General features: G+C 42.9%; 1 protein-coding gene and 1 long non-coding RNA gene across 3 annotated transcripts in view; one reads left to right on the forward strand and one right to left on the reverse strand.

Moving 5' to 3' along the window:
• LRMDA (leucine rich melanocyte differentiation associated) overlaps positions 1–21,075 on the forward strand; it is a 1,119,714-nt gene that overhangs the window by 269,408 nt on the left and 829,231 nt on the right. Inside the window, exon 1 of one of the 2 annotated variants that reach the window (XM_049697258.1) lies at positions 6,899–6,978. The exons of the other annotated variant lie outside the window; for it this stretch is intronic. Coding sequence (XP_049553215.1) covers positions 6,929–6,978 — 50 coding nt within the window. The 5' untranslated portion in view covers positions 6,899–6,928. Of the gene's footprint in view, positions 1–6,898; positions 6,979–21,075 lie in introns of those variants that run through there. 2 annotated transcript variants of the gene reach the window in all.
• Positions 11,123–21,075, reverse strand: part of LOC125961097 (uncharacterized) — a 274,111-nt gene continuing 264,158 nt past the window's right edge. The window contains exon 3 of the long non-coding RNA XR_007471412.1: positions 11,123–11,149. This is a non-coding gene — a long non-coding RNA (uncharacterized LOC125961097). The remainder of the gene's footprint in view (positions 11,150–21,075) is intronic.

Below are 21,075 nucleotides of genomic sequence, written 5' to 3' on the forward strand. Positions count from 1 at the left end.
GGGATGAGCCTCAATTTAGGGAGCTAGTACTTCTTCAGGGGTAGTGAGAGAGTCTTGGTCTCATATGGACCATATAGGACCTCCTTTGATCCTTTTCTACAACATACGGGGAAGGTGGTACCTTTTTTTGTGCTGTGTGGAAACTGGTCATATAAATCAGCATGGTGCAGTGCAAAGACCAGCAACCTGCCTGCCAGCCCCAGCCCTGACAGGAGCTCTGTGTCATGGACAAGTTCTTACTTTTCTGGGCTCCAGTTTTCTCATCTGTAAACTGGACTGGTTTATCAGACTAGGTGTGCCTTCAAGGGAGCAGGGAGACAGGAGAGGGGAAGCGGGATACATGGAGAATCAGTTACGATCTTAACTTCAGACTGCTGCGAGTACAGGGTTTCTGTACCTACACTGCATAGACAGAAATCCAGGAGAGAATGCCTTTACCTGGATGATGGAAGGAGAACTGCTGGAGTTGGGGAAAGTCTCATCATCTCATGAATTCGTTGCTGTTGTTGTTGCTACTGAATGAATTAAAGTATCCCTTGAAGCACTTCACACAGAACAAGGCATCCAGTGTTATTTTTCATTTTCTTTGTTTTCTTTTTTAATAAATTTATTTATTTTATTTATTCATTTTTGGCTGCATTGGGTCTTTGTTGCTGTGCGCCGGCTTTCTCTAGCTGTGGCGAGCGGCGGCTACTCTTTGTTGTGGTGCGCGGACTTCTCATTGCAGTGGCTTGTCTTGCTGTGGAGCACGGGCTCTAGGTGTGCGGGCTTCAGTGTTTGTGGCGCAAGGGCTCAGTAGTTGTGGCTAGCGGGCTCTAGAGTGAAGGCTCAGTAGTTGTGGCACACGGGCTTAGTTGCTCTGTGGTAGGTGGGATCTTCCCGGACCAGGGCTCGAACCCGTGTCCCCTGCATTGGCAGGCAGATTCTTAACCACTGTTTCACCAGGGAAGCCCTCAACTGTCTTCTTTTAATGAAATATCAGCCTACAGAGTGTCAGCAAGTTATTTGAGTTGGCATGTTAATGGAGAGAGTTGAGGTATTAATTTCCAACTTGAGAGTTTCCCCCGTTGAATCCAGGGAATGAGATGCAGAAGAAGGAGACCCAGGGATTAGAAGTCTGACGCTGGGCAAGGAAATGGGCTCAGGGCTCAGGATAATCACGGGACACCTTTTTCTCTGGTTTTCCACCTCGCTTCCTTGCCTGATGTTCAGCTGTCCTCAACAGCTCGCTTTTGAAATGGTTCTTTGGAACTCAAATGGGCATTGGCAAGCAAGATGTTCTAAGGGGCTGCAGGAGGGGCTCCAAACCCTCAGACTTTGAGGACTGGAGTTTCCTTATCAGAAGCCAGCTCCCTGGGAACACTGGGGGAGGGGCTGAGTGACGTCAGCGGCAAGGCTGGCTGTGCGTGCATGGGTGCTGGTGAAGAGGTAGCTGTAGGGGTAGCTGGTGGCGTGTGGGGGGTTGCTGGGAAAGGACGGCGTGGGGGTGGTCCAGGAGAGCATTTCAAAGTGGCTTTTATTGAATGTTTTGCCCACCACCCCAAAGGAGGTGCCCACGGTGGTGTCTTGGATAACAGGAGGCATTGGGAGCTTGAAAAATCTTGGTGGCTGTAGTTTTGCTCCCAGTTTTCTGATTTTCAATTCATTTAAATTCTTGACTTTAAAAAAGCCTTTAAAAAATTACAACAGTGCTGTGAAACATAATCAGAGAAAGTTTGAAAAAAATGAATAAAAACAGTTGTCTGTAGCTCTGCCACTTTAGCTAATAATGTACACGATTATTTATGTATATTCTCTGTCTTTTCCCAAAGGCATTATGCTGCTTGGTTAAAATGAGAGCCGAGGATTCATTTCGTGTCCTGCCTTTGTCATGTTGCATGAGTTCTAAGGCGTTTTGCGCTGTGGCTTCATTGTCTTTGTAATCATTGTTTTTTGAAGACTGCATACTGTTCCATCGAACAAGCATTCCATGTTTAAAAAAAATAATTTTAAACGTATTTGAAACCCCACTATGGGCTATTTCGTTTGCTCCCTTATTTGCTTGCTGTAATAACAATATAATGTATTGTCTTCATGCACATGGATTTCCCTTAGTTTGGTGTATTTCCTTAGGAATAGAGTTCCACGTCTAGAATTTTTAGGCTCAGGAGACTCTGTTGTATCACCTACCCACATATAGCTCAAAATCTCTTAAAAGCTTCAGCTGAGTTCCTTCCAAGTTCTAGCCTATGTATTTTCTGCAGGCTAAAATGATTTTCATAAGAAGCTTGTGTTTCTGTAGAGAATTTTGGATAGTTTGAAGGTTCATGAGGATCTTAAATTATGTGGATGATACCACTCATTTAAAATTCTGCTTTAGTAGAGGATAGAAAATTGGGGGAAAACAAACTGGAATGGGGACTGGATCTGTTGGCCATCCTAACTATGTTAGGAACTGCCAAGCACGTGATTGCATTTAATCTCAAAAAAAACCCTGGCCTGGGAATCAGTAGCTGAGGATACTGAAACTCAGTGAGGTTGTCCACGTTCTGTGGAGGCAGGGTTTGGACTCAGGTTCACCTGTCCAGGGTAGATGCTTTCTCTACTCTGCCATGAACCCTTTGTCTAAAACGTGGGGAGGTGCAGCCGTAGTGGGGACCCATGGCCATTTCCCCTTTGTAATACCAGAAACTCTTATTTTAGCCACTGGGACTTAGGCCTTTGTACTGATTCCTGTGCCCTTTTTTAGATCCATCTTTTATGCGGTTCTCTCATATTACAAAACAGAGTTTTGCTTTAATGCCTAGGCATGGTGGGGATTGATAGTGGGCTGGTTGAAAGGCAGCTGGCCTTCAAGGGTTCAATTCAAGGGTTGTTAGGATGGGGGTGAGTGAGGAAGTTGGGATCCCCATACCCTTTTGGCCCTGTCAGATTTACTGTCTGTCTCTGTGCTTTCTTGAAGGCAGGGGAGGAGCTAGAGATGTGTCAGACAGGGAAAAGAGATGGCTTTGCTTGGAAAGCCAATTTGGGAACCATTGTAAGTGTAGAGCTCACCCAGACAGAGGGACGATCTGTAAGAACGGTTCAGGGTTCTTAGAGAAACTCTCTACCTGACCAGTTAGGAACAATAGGAAAATGGGGATGCTCAAGGTTAAGGGACAAGTTCAAGGTCATAACGCCCACGGATGCCAGGCAGATTTAGAAGCAGGGGTCTCTTATCATCACTACATTGAAGAGTCACTGAGAGAATGTAAATGAGAGGAGGTAACTAGGATGCCAAGTAGGGGGACAGGGGAATGGCTCTGTGACTCAGCTTTTCCTGTGCCTGGGCCCTGGCTGGCACTGTCTCCTTTCCTTTGACTCTGCACAGAGCTGGAATTACTATGGGGGCAGGGGTGGTTTCCTGCCACTGCCACTTGCTTGGATCTTAAATAAGATGGGAGGTAGACAGCGTGGGGAGGGGTTGGGGGCTGTGGCCACTGGTGTTAGGGTCCCAGCATCTCTGTGGCCCTGCCCTCTGCTTCCTGGTACCACCTTTAAACCGAAACCTGGTATTTCTCCCAGTTAGGGGTGGGCACAGGAGATGGGTTTCTGGATTTTTTTTTTTTTTCCATCCCCCGATGATGATTAGGACGTGTTAACCTGCATTCATTCATGATGCTTTGCCCCCTCTTGGTCAGGATTATTTAAATGTTTATCCTTCCCTCTTTCTTGACCTTTCTTGTTCAGTCTTAGTTCCCCGGTCCCGCTTGCTTTGTGTTTCATGAGCTTAGCAAAGCGTGGCCTCCAATTCCCTAGTTCTAGTGTTTTCACTTAAGATGAGGAGTGATGAGCCAAAGGTTTCAGGCTCAATCCTTGAGCAAAGGGCCGCTCTGACAGGGATTATTATTTATTTGTCATCTTGGATGTAATAAGCTGTAGGTACAGCTTCGAGAGCCCTTGATTTATTGCGCTGTCTACTGCCACTAGCGGGACGTCTGCTGCACCGTGCAGGATGAATACCACACTGTCAGCTCCGTCGATCTGTCTCCACCACTGTTCTCTCTCCTAACACGTTCCCATTTCATGCCAGAATACATAAACAATCTTTCATTATTTTGATGCCTTTTTCATATTTGTTCTTTACAGAACATAAAGTTTGAATTTATGGGTTTCCTTTACATTATTTCAACACATTCCACCATTTTCCGGGTTTGTGGTTTAACTCTCAGAAATTGGCTGCCAGGTGATTTAGTTATTTTGGCTTTCTAGTTTTATAGTTATTTAATATCGCGATGCCAGATACTGAGAAAATGGAGTGCACGGGCAGCGAGGGGTTTGCAGTTGAGGCTGCTGTCATCAAGGCAGCGTGATCGTGGGGCATGAGGTGTGGGGCTTAAAAACACCGCACGGGAGATGGGAGATCATTTGCTTATTTTCTTTTATTAAATGCCATCTCAAAAATATCATTTAGTTGATTGGCCGGCCCAAGTCCTTGATGGAGCCTGAGAGGAAAAAGGGAGCATCCCACCACTGTTTGGAATTAACAAGGTTTTCTAAACTGGTAGTCAAACACCCCACCCAGTTTTTTCTGCGTTTCACACAGCTCTCAGCATTCTTTATTTTCACCTATGCTTTCTCTTCTCTCTCTTTTCTGCATTCATTCTCCACCCCACCCCGTCCCCCCCGCCTCCATTTTTGTTTTTGTGTTTCAGAGGCTCGGCCATATGGCCTAATTTTTAAGAATTTTCCTGTTTTTACGTTCAGTTGCCCTAACTGGCAAAAGAGCTTGTAGTTGAAGGCATTTGCTTAAGAATAGGAAGTTGCTGCCTCTTTTTCCCTGGTAGAAGGACAAGCTTAGGAAATGGATCATATATCTGCTTATGTATTCACCTATTTGCATTGTCCTGTTTGCATGGATTCCACCCACCCCTCCTACCCTGTGCTTTGAGTATTTCATCTCAAATTTCATCATCTTATTTTTAACCGAACTTAACAATTATATGTGCATTCTCTAAATTGGACACCTTAATCTTTTTGTTAAAAAATAAAGTTTACCCCAGTTATTTTCCTTGAAATTAAAATTTCATAGAGGTAGCAGTAGAAGAAATTCATAGGGTAGATTGAATTGATAATGTCAGTACTGGTGATGAGGAGATGTGTGCATGAGAATATGAGGGGCGTGTATGTGTGCGTGTGCGCGTGTCTGTCTGCTCATAGGATGTGGGTCGGTCTATGGAGGAGCCTGGTGAATTTCACTTTTCTTCGTGCTTCCTGACCAATATAAGCCATTGACAGGTGAGGTAGTATTCCGGTCAAGGTCAGTTAAGTGCGCAGAAGTCATGACGTTTGGGAAGTTAGTCCTTTTCAGTGACAGTGCTGATTCGGGTTCTGGGGCTGAAATTCCGGCTCCTTTCGAGAAAGGTCTCTTGCTCACGTGCTTAATTGCGTGTGTGTGTGTGTCCTTGCCCTTCCACGCGGCCCTTTAGGAGGAAGGGGCTCAAGGTGAGAGAGGCTCGGCAGTTGGGAAGTTGTTTTGAACCCTGCCTCCTCTCTGAAAGACACTAATGAACGTGGATTTGAATGCCATAAATGCAAGGTAATTTTGTCACTCCTCGCTTCCCTTGGCCACCTTCATTAGAGAAGCTGGGAATTTGCTTAGCCTAGATCGCGTTGTACAGGCCTGTTGTGGCTGGAAGGGAACCCTAGTTAATTAATATGAGGAATTTGTTTTGTGTCCCTGTTTAAAAAAAAAAAAAATACAGTGCAGGTTGGTGTTGTCAGCAGAAGCTGCTTGTCACTTTGACCTGTTCTGTTAAGTGTTTGATGTGTTTTCTCAGAGTAATCTGTGAATAACATTATAGCCCAGCCAGAAGAGAAACCGAGGGAGCAATAGCAGAATTAATATCTGGGAGCGTTGATAATTATATATCAGAATCTAATTTTTAGCACAGAAAATGTGTTAATGACAGAGAGGAAAACAAAAACCACTAGCTTCTCCCAGCAGGCCCCAAAGTGTCATTTATTATTTCTCAGCTGGATATCTATCAAGTTTATGGGTTAATTTTTCTGTAGACTGTTATTTATGGGTTTTTGTTTGTTTTCAGCCATCATTACTAACAATACGGTTAATAGCAATCATTTGTTATCCAGCACTAGGCGTGATGCCTCAGATGAGAGCACTGAACTGAGAATACTCATTTGGTAGCTGAATAAGGCCCTGACAGGGCCCATTTATAACAAGCTCATTCTATAATGTCCATCCTATTAATAAAATTTTGTTGCTGTCTAATTAGAGATGTCTGATGTGTATAGTAGCACCGCAGAGGAGACTTTCTGCTGCTGCCTTTTTTTTCCTTCACCTGGTCTCTTCTGTCACAGCCAAAGCCCATCTGGGCATGTGGGTTTGAGAAAAGGAATGAAGGAGCTGTGGGGGAAGTTTCTAGATTAGATGTGTGGTGACGGTGCAGAGTGAGATGGAAACGCAGGGAGGTCTTGCAGCCTCGCCGGTGCTCCTCTTTTCTCTTCATGCTTTGGTTTTACCTGCCCCGGGTAGTAATTTGCGGTTCGCCTCCCAAATCCTCAGTGATACGAGGTGTGACCACAGGGTACTGTGATTGATTTCCTAACAAATGCAACAAAACTTGAACATCCAAGTGTGGGTGCTTGGCTCTTCCAAGTCATTGCCTTGCAAAGCAGCACATTCATTCCTAAGTCACTGTCATTTCTCGGCACCTTCTGGAAACTTCTTTTGGTTTGTTTGCAGAGGCAGCCTGTTTCATTCAATAAAAAAGTGAAGAGTCTCCCTAAGTAAGAATTTGGGATGATATATTAGAGTGTCAATCTCAGTATTTTGTGATTGCACTTTGGTTACAGAAACTGATTCGGTTTAGTCGTTATAATCCCAGGGGATCTTTCAGGCTTTTTTTTTTTTTTCTTTAATTAGAAAGCAGCTTTGGGGCTAGGTGCCATGATGTGCCCAGCTGCTGGACAAAGAGTTGGAATTCCAACAGCTACTTGGTAAGTTCTGATGCCCTTTCTTAGCAGTGGTAGGATTTGGGGAAAGTTATTGAATTGCTGGGCCTCACCTTTCTCAGTTCCAAAAAGGCAGGTACTAGTCCCTGGAGAATGGATTGTTGCGAGGATTAAATAATACACCTTGTAGGTAGCAAGACCTCCCAAATGCCAGTTATGACTGCCACCAGTTAGAATTCACTGTTTAGAACCCTATACAGAAAAACCTACTCCACTGCGGTCCTTTATTGTAAAGTCATTTTAAGCATAGTTGAATAAAATATTTTACTAACTAATTTTTACTGCTCAGATTTCAAGTGAAATTTTGTTTCCCACTCGGAGGAATATTTAAAGAAATGTGTAGCATTAAAAAGTTTTTTTTATCATCATCCCGATTATGGCTGATTGTGAAGTTTGCTCTGTTTAGGGGGAAGAACAACGAATTTAGAATTCAGGGAAGAAATAGTTTACTAATTTGGCAGGTGCTCCGAATTGTACACCTTTGAATTAAGAGCACACAATCAGGCAATACACTGAAGAATGTTTTAAAATAGTTTTGTTGCTAGGTAACTATTTTCCTCTTGAGTAAGCTTCTTCCCCCCCACCACCCATGAAATGTTTTGCAAATGATCTTTTGAATAAAAACGATCGTCTAATATTTTTTCCAAGCCTATCTGTTTGATTGTGAAGGTAAGACCATTTTTAAAAAAAAACAGTGCTGTAAAATTCCCATCCTAAGCTGGCGATGAAACCACTGTGCAGAGTGGTGGCTGCACAGGCCTGGGTCTCTGCAGGTTTTTTGCCCCTAAACTGCACCTGACTACAGCTTATCAGCCCTTAATTAGTGCTACATTTTCTCCCTGTGATTTCTATTGATGTACGGCACGGGAAGCTAGATTGAGCCTCCACCTGACTGGTGTGCAAATTGTTCTAGAAAATTCAGCAAACATCTCTCTCCATTATCCACCGCCCCCCACCCCCATCACCCCACCTCTTTCCTCCCCACCGTTTCTCTCTCCTTGTGTCTTCCTCGCTTCCATTTCCCTCAATAGAAAAGGTGAAAAGCAGGACGATAGGAATCAGGTTGAGTATTAGTGTTTTTGCTGGCCTGGCAATAGAAAACGACAGGCCGCCGCTGGGGCCCTCCGTCAGCAGATCAGGAAGCGGGGAGGCGGCAGGCGGGGGCTCCCCCGCGGCCTCGGGATGGCTGCACCGTGATGGCGAGCGAGCACCGATGAAGTCAGCACTGACAAAGTGAGGGGATTGATGGATGGACAAAGCAGGGAACTGGATGTGAGAATGGATGAGGGCAGAGGGGGAATTTAACACAGACAAACAGAATGAAAGACAGAGAGGAATTGCTTGCTGAAGGATGCCCGCCCTCAGCTCCCACAGCAATTTACTTACTGCTAACTGAACACCCAAGGATTGTTTGCATCTTTGCAGATTTTCCTACCAGCCTGGGCAGAGGGAGCTTGTAGATTCCAGCTCGTGTGCGCCAGGCTTTCTCTTTCAGCCTCCCTCTATTCCTGTCCCCCCGCCCAGCTGCATTCACTCACACTCATTTAATTCAAACTGAGCGACTGATTATTTCCAATAAGTTCACACAGTGTTCCTGCAGAATAAATTTTCTTCTCTGCCATTATTTTAATGTTTCCACTAAATTTACCTTAATCAGTTATTGTTGCCTTAGTGTAGTATATAATAATATTTACCTGCTCCTTTTGAAAATGATGTTTCTCGAAGGAGATCTATTGTTGTTTGGTGAAGGTGTGTGGTAGCGATGATAATGTATGTCTCCTTTGTGCAGGAAAAACTTAGTGGCTTTCTATAATACCTTTATCCAGTCTGTATTAATTAATGAGGGACTCAGTGTTTAATGCTTGTCACATTTTACTTTAAGGTAGCAAATATGCTCTAAGTCAAATCCCAAATATGTTAGGCAAAAAAAGAATTTATTAAGAGGGTAAATCTCACGTGAAGTGTTTTTACCACAATAACATCAAATTTAAAAAAAGAAACAAGAAAAAAATTGGGAGAGAAAAGAAATGCATCTTTTTTTCTCCCTAAGAAAAATGTGTAGTGTTGCATGTGTTACAATAGGTTTACTATTTGTAAATCACCATTTCAAAAAGTAAGTCTGTGAGCAAAAAACTATTTGAGGTTTTTTAAAAAAATAATGCAATCGATGATTGTATGAAGCCATAGAAGGTAAGTCAGATTACTATAATTGAATACCATCCTCAAATGTATGTTCAGGACTTTGTTTCCTTGTATGAATAAAGAAGATGATTTTCAGAGACCAGTTGACTTAGGAGTCTTGGATAAGAATTACTGATATTAAAATTCCAAAAGAGAAACCTACACAAGACACACGAATTGTTGGGAAAGTGAAAAGGTGACTTATCCCAAACTTAATACAGTCCAGCCTTTAGTGTGGAGTTACAGAATGAGCCACTATATTTCTGGTACATTCAAGGAAGCGGGGGCTTTATGGGAAGCCTCTTTTTCATTTTGGAATATATTGAAGCAAACTTTGTATTTCAGAATTGATGCTGATAGGTGTCATAGTTCCTTTATCCACTTTCCATCCAAAAGGAAAAAGTTTGTTTTCTCCTTCTCCCCTACCTCCATTCCTCTCTCCCTCTCCCCTCAAAGAAATGGCCTGGAAAGAAATCTTTGCATTTTTTTGGGAGGCTATATATTTCAACATTTTTTTTTTTCCCTTACGGGTACTGATTTACATGTCCACACACCTGGTTTTGAGGCCAATCTCTTTCTTGTAACATACCTCTGGAGTGCATGTATTCCTCTCTTCAGATTCCACAAAGACTAAAAGTATGAAGCAGCAACAGAGTTCTGAGAACCTTTGGCCCTTGAAGGACTCCAGAATGCTGTATCAGCTGCCTTCAGAATTAAAGCAAGGTCTTGGGAGAAGGCTGTTGACTTGCTAGAAATGATGAATAGGAGTTTTGAAAAGATGAAATTAATAAGTTGTCTGTTGCACAGAGCTCCATGAGACAGTTTTCAGGTGTGGCATAGACTATCAGTCCAGTGTTCAAAAGTAGATTTGTCCTTGTGTTCATTCCCTGTACAGACTAAAGGCTGTGGTCGCCTAGAAGCCACGCCATCCTCAGGTGCACATCCAGCATCATTTTGGAATAATAGGAGTGCAGAGCTGGCTACCCGCTTGGAGATTATATCATATATTAATCCTGGTATTGAGTAATTTTTCAAAGGATGAAAAATGTGACAGGTGATAAAATTAAGTTTACTAAAGGTGGCTCACACATGGCCCAGAGATACACATGGCTTAAGGGAACAGGTCACACAGGGTTCTGATTCTTTTTGTAATATAAAAACCTGGGGTCTCTGAGGCAATGCTGGGAAATTTTTGGAGGAAGGATGGTAACTCTTTTTTTTATGTGGATCCCTGATTGGTGAAGGCAGACTAAGGGGAATTGGTTTCTTTTTGCCATTATTGGGCATTTTGTAGCTTCCATGATTTTCGCATCCTATTTACCAGCACGTGTTATAAGAATCACTACACCTGTGGTTCCTAGAAGCAGGATATAGGTGCCTGAGCCCCCTCTGAGAGATTCTGATAGAGTAGGTTGGGGTGAGATCTGTGCCGAGAATTCTGCCAGGTGGTCCAGAGACATTATACCTTTCCCCTCTGTGTCCCTTTGCAGTCCATTTGGATATTTCTGATGCATCCCTTCAAATATCCTGGACTTTTGAACCTTTGAGTTGGATGAGTAATAAACAAAAGAAGGGTTACTCACTTTTGTCTTATACCTCTCAATTTATTTCAACATTTTTTCCATCCTAGTTCTATATACAATATACGTTGACTGTAGGGAGTTTGAAAAAATAAGAATTTGGAAGAAAAAAATTATCTGTAATTCCACCACCCAGAAGTTAACCATTGTTAATATTTTGTTGTACCTGTTGCAACCTTTTTAGAAAAAAACATACAAATTACATTTTGGAAAACTAAGATCATTTCATAATTTTTGCAACTTTTGCATGTATCAATATGTATTTTGAGCATATTCTCATGTTATTAATAATTCTGAAACATTCTGGTTATTGGAGGCACAGGGTATTTGGTCAAGTTTTCTTTGCAAGTCTCTTTTTTATTTATTTATTTTTTTGCGATACGTGGGCCTCTCACCTCTGTGGCCTCTCCCATTGTGGAGCGCAGGCTCAGCGGCCATGGCTCACGGGCCCAGCCGCTCCGCGGCACGTGGGATCTTCCCGGACCCGGGGCATGAACCCGTGTCCCCTGCATCGGCAGGCGGACTCTCAACCACTGCGTCACCAGGGAAGCCCTGCAAGTCTCTTATAGTTGGGCGTGTAGGCTGCTTTCCCCCCTATAACTGTGATGAACTTTGATCTAATTTGCAATTGATGACAATTTGATTATTATTTTTTAAAGTTAAATTGCCTTTTCTTCCTCCGTCTCATCTATCCATCCGTCTGTCCATCCACTCCTGGTTTATGAACACTTGATTTATTATGGTTTCAGAAGACCAGTGTCTGCCCTATATGAATGGCTTTTTCCTAGAGCCTGAGAGAGTATAAATTGTTCATTAAGCCACTGCAGTATTTCAATGTTATTAGTACTGTTAGTATCATGATCATCTACTTTAGAACTGTCATATCTCAATGCTAGAAGAGACATCTCCAAATATTAAGCCACCTAATAGTGAGGGTACCATTGCTGGGGATAAGCAAGAGGCTGGAGGGTGAGCATCTCAGCACTATCTACTACAATCAGAGTTGCTCCACTTTTAAAGTTTTGCATCAGCTTTTTTTTTTTTTAAAGCAAGATAGTTGAACTAGTCGAACTCTATTCCTCTCATAAATGAGGACACCAAAGCTCAGCAATGTCAAGTGACTGACATCTCTCACAGTTCTCTGTCCCCTGGCATTTTTTATTTCCCCTTTACTGGCGGCCCCACTATCAAGCTCAGTTCTGTCAGTGAGCTCAGACCCCTGGGAGAAGAAGGATGAGGAGGCTTGATCGTGTTCAGCTGAGCTTTATTCAACTTTCTGGGGTGTGACAGAGTGATCTGTTTGTGCTTATTAGCAGAGAGTTGCATATTCATTTGCCATTCATTTTCCCCAAATGCCCAGTCATGTAGCAAGTGTCAGAAATTGCCCATTGGAAACTGATTCACTTTGTTCTAAAGCAGAAACTAACACACCACTGTAAAGCAATTATACTCCAATAAAGATGTAAAAAAAAAAAAAAAAGAAAAAAAAATTGCCCATTGGAGAATGTTCTGCTATGAACTTCTTAGTACTGGTGAATTACCAAATAGGGACTGTCTATACTAGTACATGTTCTACCGCTCCATTACTGGGGAGGTCAAAACAATTCTGGAACTTGGCTTCTTCAATTATAAAAATAAAAAAGAGTATTGAGTGAGTCAAGACCTAAGAGTACTTAGAGCTCTAGTTTGGGTTCAGGGAAAACACAGTGGAAAAGAGTAACATGAATTTGGCAAATTGAAATTACTACTGTTAGGAGATCATGTGAGGTTTGGATCATCAGATCAGGCTTCTTGAGGGAAGTGGAATTTGAGCTGACCCTTGAAGACAGGATTTAAATAAACAGAGGAAAAGTGGGGAGAGCATTCCAGGAGGGCGATAGCATGAGCAAAAAATGGGGGCAGGGAAATAGAGACGAGTAAGGGGGTACATTTCGCAGGCATGGCAAACAGAGTAGAGAAGTAAGACTAATGTGGGACATACCAATGAATTCCATTTTTTTATTCATTCCACAAATACCTGAGTGTCTATTATGTGCCTCAAGGAGCTTATATTTTAGAGGGGCAAGGCAGATGGTAAAGAAATACATGTATACACACATACGGCGCAGTTAAGAGCTATGTAGAAAACTGGAGAGTGGAGGATGATGAGATGGAGTGGGCAGAGAAGGTCTCTTGCATAACTTAACATTTGAGCAGAGACCTCAGTGATGTGAGGAAGGAAGCCATGAAGATAGTGGGAAAAGTAGAGGGAACAGTCAGTACAAAATCCTGTAGTACAAATGGAATCTATTCTGGGGCAGATTGGTCGCCTCCCCGGTAACCACCTTAGTCCTCCTTTATACTTGTTCTCAGAGCCCTGTTCACGTAGTTAAATAACACTTCACGTCATTGAAGGAACTTCTTGACCTTTCTGGTCAAGGAAAGTACTTCGTCTCCAGTCTCAGAGTGAACCGTGATTGATTTAAGCCAGTCATAGCAACTCTTTCCCCCTTTTCTGTGATTGGTTTGGGCATGGGCATGTGATCTTGTTAGGGCCAGTGGTAAAGGGAGATTGTGATTGTGTCTACATGTGATGCCTGGAACTGCAGCAGCCGTCTTTCGCCCATGAGGGGAGGTTTTGCATTGAGGGTGGCAGAGCAAAAAGATGGGAAGCACTTGGGTCCATCATGATATCATGAACTGGTGAATTAACCTTGGAAAGCATCTTACTTTGGATTTCTTTTGATGTTATATAATAAACCCTTATTGTTTAAGCTATTTTTTTAGTTTCATACTCTGTTACTGGCAACCTGAAGTGTCCTAAAAGGTATGATAAAGATCTTGAAACAGTTCTTTGTCCAATGCACTTCATTTAAGATCTGTTCAAATGTTACCTTGTCTGAAAGACCTTCTCCAACTCTCCGTGTAAAATGGGACAGAGGTGGAGCTTCGACTCTGACATGGGTTAAAAGTCTTGCATACGCCTAGGTTCGAGCTAGTGGGTGGCCTCCCTCTGTTTTCCGTGCACGGGGAAAGGGGAGCACGGGTGCTCTGCGGTGCTGTTTGGACCGAGGTCCGCACCGCCTGCCGTCTGTCTGCTCATGTGACTAATGCTCAGGTCCATCTTCATAAATGGCGATTTCACGAGCTCATTGGCTCCACATAAAAGGTGAGTGACTCCGCTTATAATAAATCTCCGTGTGGCGTGCGTACTCTCATTCCCTTCATTTGACCTTGGTGGGACAGGCTGATGGGCCAGTGAAAAATACGAGATGAAAAATGAGTGAGCAGAGCACAGTGAGCAGTGAATCCATCTTGTGTGTGATTAGCTGTGAAAAATCTCACCGACGTGATTCCGAAGACACTTTTTCTTTCTCCCCTTCCTCAGCCCCTCTTCCTTCTCCCATAGTATATTGTCAGCCACCCCACAGGTGAGCTTTTCCACACGTGACTGCCTCATCCCCACCAGCAGTCATCGGATCCTTACAGGGCTTCCTGGATCGAGAGCTACGGGGTAGGGAAAGTGGACTCAGAGGAGGAGAATCTTTTTTTGGGGTGGGCTTGGGGGAGCAGCTGATGGAGCTCAGCTGAAGCCTTAGGGAGTCCCCTCCAGGGGCGCGTTGAGAAGACACGAGTGTGACGGAATGACTCGGTAGGCAGTGTAAATCTGCAGTTACACCCGAGGACTCGGTGACTCGAGGTCGAGGTTCTCCATCCATTCCATTTGCAGAGTCAAGCCCTATAAAAACAGGGTGACGGGATGGTAAACCAAGCTTCCTGGGGAACCGTGGGGTCCTGCTGCAGAAGGCCTGAGCACGTAAAATGGAAACTTGCCTTTCATGGCAGTGGCTCTTACTGCCATGCTGAGAGGCCACCTTGATGGCATCAAGGTGCTTTTGGAATAGAACTCCCTGCTGCAGTCGGCCTCTCGTGTGGACGCCCTGCTTTCATGTCCTCTTTTCATGATGTCTGTGGGCCAGGAGGCAAGGAGGGTGATGGGTGGCTGGAGGTGTCTCATCATGTTAATCTGGCCAGACAACTTCAGTTCACTGTTCAGTCTCCCTGCAGAGCCTGCAGAGGTGGCCATCCCGCCCTTCCAAGCAGAGAACATATGTTCATCCTAAGGACCAGCAGAGGGAAAGGGTGTTGATGGAAATGGGCACCTGCTAGCAATTCCTCTGATGGGGCTGATGGAAGTGTCCTTCCTTCAACATTGAGTTCCCCCACGTGTGTGTTCTGACCTCTGAGTTAAACGTCAGTAGTTCAGGTATGTGGGGGGTCAAGGTTAGTCCTGCTTATTGGACAAAAAATTAATTTTTAGATTTTTAAATATTTTATTGTTTCAAAATGCAGTCCTCAGCTAGTGAAGGCTTCTTAGAGGATGTGTTAAATGAACTTAAAAGAATACATTGTAATTAAGATGTTTTCCTGTATGAGAGGACAGTTTTGCTCAAGGTGGTCAAACCTGACCCTGCAACCACGTCTACGTTTATTGCATATTAGCTGTTGGTACAACAATGCTGCTCTCGACAGATCATCCAACAGCTAGTGGCATTCAGTGATAAGCCATTATTACCATACCGCAAGGTTCCAGATGCGCTGGGGAAGCTCTGCGTCTGGTTACAGGTCTGCACGCTGGTTGGGCTGCTCTCCTCCATGTGTCTGTTTTGTCTGGAACCAGTGGACTTTCTCTGATTTCAGACATCAGAGGCTCACAGAGGAAATATGGGATGCCGTAAGGCTTAGACTCAGAACTGGCCCGGTGTCAGTCACTTCAGTCACCTCGTGAAGTCTTGTGTGGCAGAATCACTTGGCAGAGGGCATAGGTACAGCGAGGGTGAAAAGTCGAGAACAGTCTTGCAGTGCACCATTATGTGCTTATTTAGTCTACATGTACTTTGCTAAGCACCCGTCATAAGCCTTGTTTGGTTCTCCATCAAAAATAGGACAAAATCCCACGCCAGTCTTTTCCAAAACTTCCACCGTCTTAGGTGACTTAATAAGGTTTTGGGGTAAAAGTAGAGTGGGTGTTTAGTAAAAGTATACACAGAGTTAGGAGTGGAATTTGGAAACATGAGAATGATCAGTGCTGAGAATCATTTCCGTGATTGTGTGGTCTTTGTTACTGTAGCCACATCAGCAGTCACGTTGGTGAGTGCTGGTTGCAGACAAAAAGGATAAATGTTTCAGAGAGGACAGACATCTCCGTCAGTAACCATTTGCTCCCATCCTGGGTCTTGGTTGTTAACTTTGGTTATGTGACTGACTTGAGCTTGTGGAATAAAGTGAAGGAGGTTAACAAATCATCAGAAAGAGCCCTAAGAGAATAAGAAGAGAAATAGATGAGGATAAATTTTCATTTGGCATTCATTTCCCCAAAGATGCGGCCATACAACAAACATTACAAGATTGACAATTGGATAATAGATGCATAACATGTCCAAACAGTTAAGCTGTTCTTCAATTAACACCCAGCCCTGTAATGTCGTCTGGTCCGCCGGGTTTAAGAAGGATGTAGGAAATTTGGCTAAAGTCCAGAGAAACTGTAGAGATAACAATAATTTGTGAAATGATGTATCTGAAGAGCTTTATGGGGTTGGCATTATCTACTTAAATAAGAGCAGCTTGAAGGATATTCTTCTGGTGTACAGGGGTGGTTTTATCTGAGAAGGTAACCAGCTCCTCTCCATTTTAACCAGGAAGTGAAAAAAAGGAAAACGTTGACATTTCAGCATGTTCAAATTAAGCCAGACCTGCAGGAGAACTCCGTTCACTTGTTAGGTTTTGTAGTGGTGACTCAGCCTTGTTTCCATGTTGTGGAGTATTTCTTCAGAAGGGATTTACTTCTTAACTTTTAAATGGACAACAAGCTCGTTCTCTTACCGGAGGTCATGTATTATTCTCCCTGGAGGCAGGGAGTCTGAACCTTTATGAGAATCTGTTTCTGGACGTGGAGGGGAAAAAGTGGGCTTGTGCGCGGTGTTTTTGGATTGCCGGATGAGGTAATGAAGGTGATACCCTTTAGTCTGTTTCCATCGCCTCGTTATCCTGGGAAGGCCGTAATCCACTCAGTCTGAGTGGGTAGCCTGTGGGTTCTATATGTAAAGAGTCTTTTAGAACTTAAATTTCCTTGGGAAATGGAAGGTACGCTTTCCCAATTAATTGATAAGCTGGATATGGTAGGAGATCATTTAAGGGTTCTGCGCGGGGGGGATTCTTTTCTCTGTATATTTTAAAGTAGGGGGGTTTATATAAAGGCCTCTTATATTAGAGCTGAAGCTCAAAACTCCTCTGTGCATCTCAAATACACGTTTACAATGTCTTTCTTCCCTATTTAAAATAAAATTCAAAATTTAACATGGAAAGTGGCAAATTCCTTGTGTTGTTTTCTACTTAACCGTCAACTACCGTGTATCATACTCCAAGATTGTTTTCTTAAATTTGCAGTAATATAGATTGAGTTTATGTCTCATCATATAATCTGAAGTTTGAGAAGTCTGCAACAGTACATGAAACCTTAGTAATATATGATTTTTTACACATGGGAAGGAAGGAAAGATAAGCAGTGAATAAGAGGGCACAAAAAGGAAGCATTTGGTGCAGTGGAGAGGGTGCGAGTGCAGGAAACCTAGGGTTTAGTTTCTCCACCAGTAGTTGTGTGACCTTCTGTGAGTCACTTAACAACATGTCTTGGTTTTTTCCATCCGTGAAATAAAAGACTTGGATTAGGTCTTATGATACTTCTCAATTCTGAAAAGACCTTTGATCCATGGCTAAACCTTTCTTGGAGAAGATACCTTTGTTTTCTTGAAAATCCTCTCAAAGGATGAGTTTTTATTCAACTTAACTGAATGGTCCTCATGTTAGTTAAGGATAGTGTGTTGACTTCTGAATCCAGAGTCATTAGTTAATGAGCATTTGGACCATCTCTCCCACTCCTGTGCTCTCAGACCATGTGGCTAATTAATTATGGCGTCTTTTCCTCTTGCGCCAAAACTCTGCCTCAGAATCCTTCTCATCACAGCCTACCACTACCAGGAGAGTAGAGTCGGCTCCTGAGATGAAACCTCTTTACTTTCCCTGGCCCATTGTGTGTAGACCTCTGAAGTTGTGAGGTTGGGGACAGTGGGGTCTAAGAGAAATAGACACCCACATGGAAGACCTTGCAGTCCAGAGAGACTGTCCCAGAAGTGTGAGAAACCGTGGGGTAGTCATCGTGGGCAGGAGTTAAGTCTGGATTTTCATCAAGACGTTTTCAGTCTCTATAATGGCCCTGCTTTAACTATGCTGTTTCATATTGTGGGTATAGAGAATGCTGTGGAAGATAGGTTGAAGTGATTTAAGGCATTTGACTTTTCAACAAATACATATTTGAAAGTCCATAGTCTTTGGCATAGTCATTTTGTGTTGGCTCCGAGCTGAGGCTATTTGTAATTTACAGCATGTGACATTAGCCTTTTGAACCTAATAGTTTCAAAGCCATCCAAGCTTTGGGAATTGTCATTTAGTGCCCTGGATAGCTCTCTGCTCTGAGCATCTTTGAGGACTAGGCTGGGAGTAGGGGGAGATGGGAGTAATTCTGTATTTGGTGACACAGACAAGGAAATAGTTTTTATACGTGTATATACATATTAGAAGCATAATGTATGTGTAATTTCCGTGTATTTTAGAAGGCATATATTACTCTACATGTACCTTATTTGAAATTTATGGTAAGAATATGGCAAAGGAGAAAAATGTATTGACATCTGGTGTTTCATTGTATTCATAAAAGACTGTTGTCAAATCCCTTGACTTTTTACAATGAAAGAAAATGTCCCTGGTGATGGAGTATCAGGGTTTCTGGTTGAATCTTTAGAATGCGAGCAGAACTGGCCTCATCTCTGTTCCCCAGCTCAGTTATTCACAAAGGTCCTTTTCTAGGTGACATATCATGTTGTATTCCAAAGTACACTTTCTTTTAATTTACAACTTAATTTTCAACCTAATTCAGAAGACTGATACTATAATGCTATTTGCAGAAGTATTGAAATGTCAGTAAGTTTTATTGTAGTAATAAAGAGTATTCCATATATCACACACTCTATAGGGATCCTTGAGTTTTGCATAGATCTTCACAGCAACAACCAGTGGCTAAATGCTTGCAATCATTAATTTTTAAAGAAGACATGGTTATGATGAGTTGAGGAATTAAGGCTGGGGGTGAAGAATGAACTTTAATTTTTTTGACAGTTTTTTTTGTGTGGTTGCGTACTAAGGTGAGGCGACAGCAAGATTATAAAAAATGGCCCAAATCCCGGGTTCCTAATACTTAGAATGCTGTCTGCTCATAAAAAGATTTCAGTTAGGGAGAGGCTATCTTTGAGCTCCCTGTAACAAATGGGTATCAGTGGCCCATGAAATAATCAATGCCACTAATCCATCCTAGGGCCTGCCAATATGTTAATGGCCCTGGTGCATCGTTATTGCTACAAGACCATAAATCATTCTGGTACCAGAATGCATCGCTGTCGAGGCCTCAAACCCCTCGCCTGGAATAAAATGCTGCCTCCTAACAATTAATGTCCAAACATTTTGCAGCTTTGTGCCTTGATTGTTTTCAGATGCTAAAAAAGTAAGTAGGACAGATTGTAAATCAATAAAACTATAAGACAAAGTGCTTTAATAATAGGAAAGTTCAGAGTAAATCATAGTTCTGTGTTTATTATTGCATTTGGGGTTATAAATAAAGAGTTACTTTCTACTACCCAGCAAGTCTGCTGAGTTAACATGGGGGACCAAGGCCAGGGCTAACCTCTCTGAATGGGGTTCCCTTTCCTTACACCAACCTGAGAAGCCAAACCAGGCCAACCGGAACCACAAACTCTACTCTGTATTGGAGGGCAGTGTTGAGTATACAGTGGATCTGTTTCGGAGGTAGTTCACTGAGCGTGTTTCCTGTTAGAAATAACGAAAATAGCTCAGCATACAATGGTTTCTTTGGCAGCATCAGGCTTCATATAGCCAGGTTGGTGAGATTTCACGTGTATGGTTATTTATTACCCTATAGGTGATGGAATAATTTTTACAGTGGCAGCCAAGTTAGTTTGGGGTGCCTAGGAGCTTTTCCTCATGTTTCTTTCCATTAAGTTATCCAACCTGAGAGGTCGACGTTGGCCATATAGAAATCAATTGCTGAACTGTAGGCAAACCTGAGAAGATCTTATTCAGGAAATAGAGTTGCATCCAATTGGTCTGCTTCCCTTCGGTCAGTGTCACTTTAGGCCCCTCTTGAAGGTGTGGAGAAGCACGATGGAAAGTCATTAACTCCACCTCGTAGAGACAAAGTTTATTTGTGCCCATTTTGGTATTCCTTGTCCTACAGCTGTATTTTTGGCCTGAGCCTCTGTGCCTTCATGAAGGGTAGATGGCCAGCCTGGAAAGGTGGGCTTGTCACTTGCTTGGGAAACACAAACCAAAGGGCAGCAGCTTTCGGTGTTGACCACGAACTGGCTGGTGAGCTGTGTCGACTCAGTCTGGGTTCCGACTATACAGGGAACGGAGACATTGAACCCTGGCTGAGCCCGTTTCCTGTACCAGGTTGAGTGTGGTAAGGAGCCAAGAACATAAACAACCAAAGGGGAACCGTAGAATGTGGGGCTTGGGGGTACCTTTAGCGTTCAGTTAGGGCTACGATGTTGAAAAGACACCGTGTGCCCACACAAACACCCTGAAGTGTGGTGTTCCCAAACACACGTTCAGCCAGCGTCATGTAGCAGGACACCCCTTTCGGGCACTTGTATGTCCCTAGCGCCCAGCTCTCATGGGTGTTCGTAGTTTATTTCGGTGCTCAGGAAATAACACAGGAAAAGGCCAGAAAAACAATGGCTCCGTATAGACAGAAAGACAATTAAAACTGATATGACTCTTAACAGAAGTGGCAAGAGCAGGCAGGATGGAAGTAATTTATTCAAGGAATTGTCCAAATACATAAAATTGCACTGATGTATGGTGTAGTGGTGGGACAGTGGAAAATTTGATAGTTGTTTCCGTTGTATGAATTACTCAGACAGGATGCCTTTGTGAAGTATGGGGGTTTGTTTAATGTTCTGACAACAATTTAGATCCTGTTATGGTTATTGCAGTGTAATGCCATAGTAAAAATTGAACATGACACACCAGCAATTTATTATTTGTGTGTTTTTTAACCTTGAGTATCGGATTGTTTGTCCAAGCATATCCTTTGATTTGCTATGAAATTTATTGTTGATAAAAACAATCAGATTTCCATTAGAAGCAAAAAAAAATATTTTTTTTTTTTGCCATGAACCATAGATTTAGGGAAAAAAATTCAAACTAGGCT

This window comes from Orcinus orca, chromosome 14 (genome assembly GCF_937001465.1).
Source record: "Orcinus orca chromosome 14, mOrcOrc1.1, whole genome shotgun sequence".
Lineage (NCBI taxonomy): Eukaryota > Metazoa > Chordata > Mammalia > Artiodactyla > Delphinidae > Orcinus > Orcinus orca.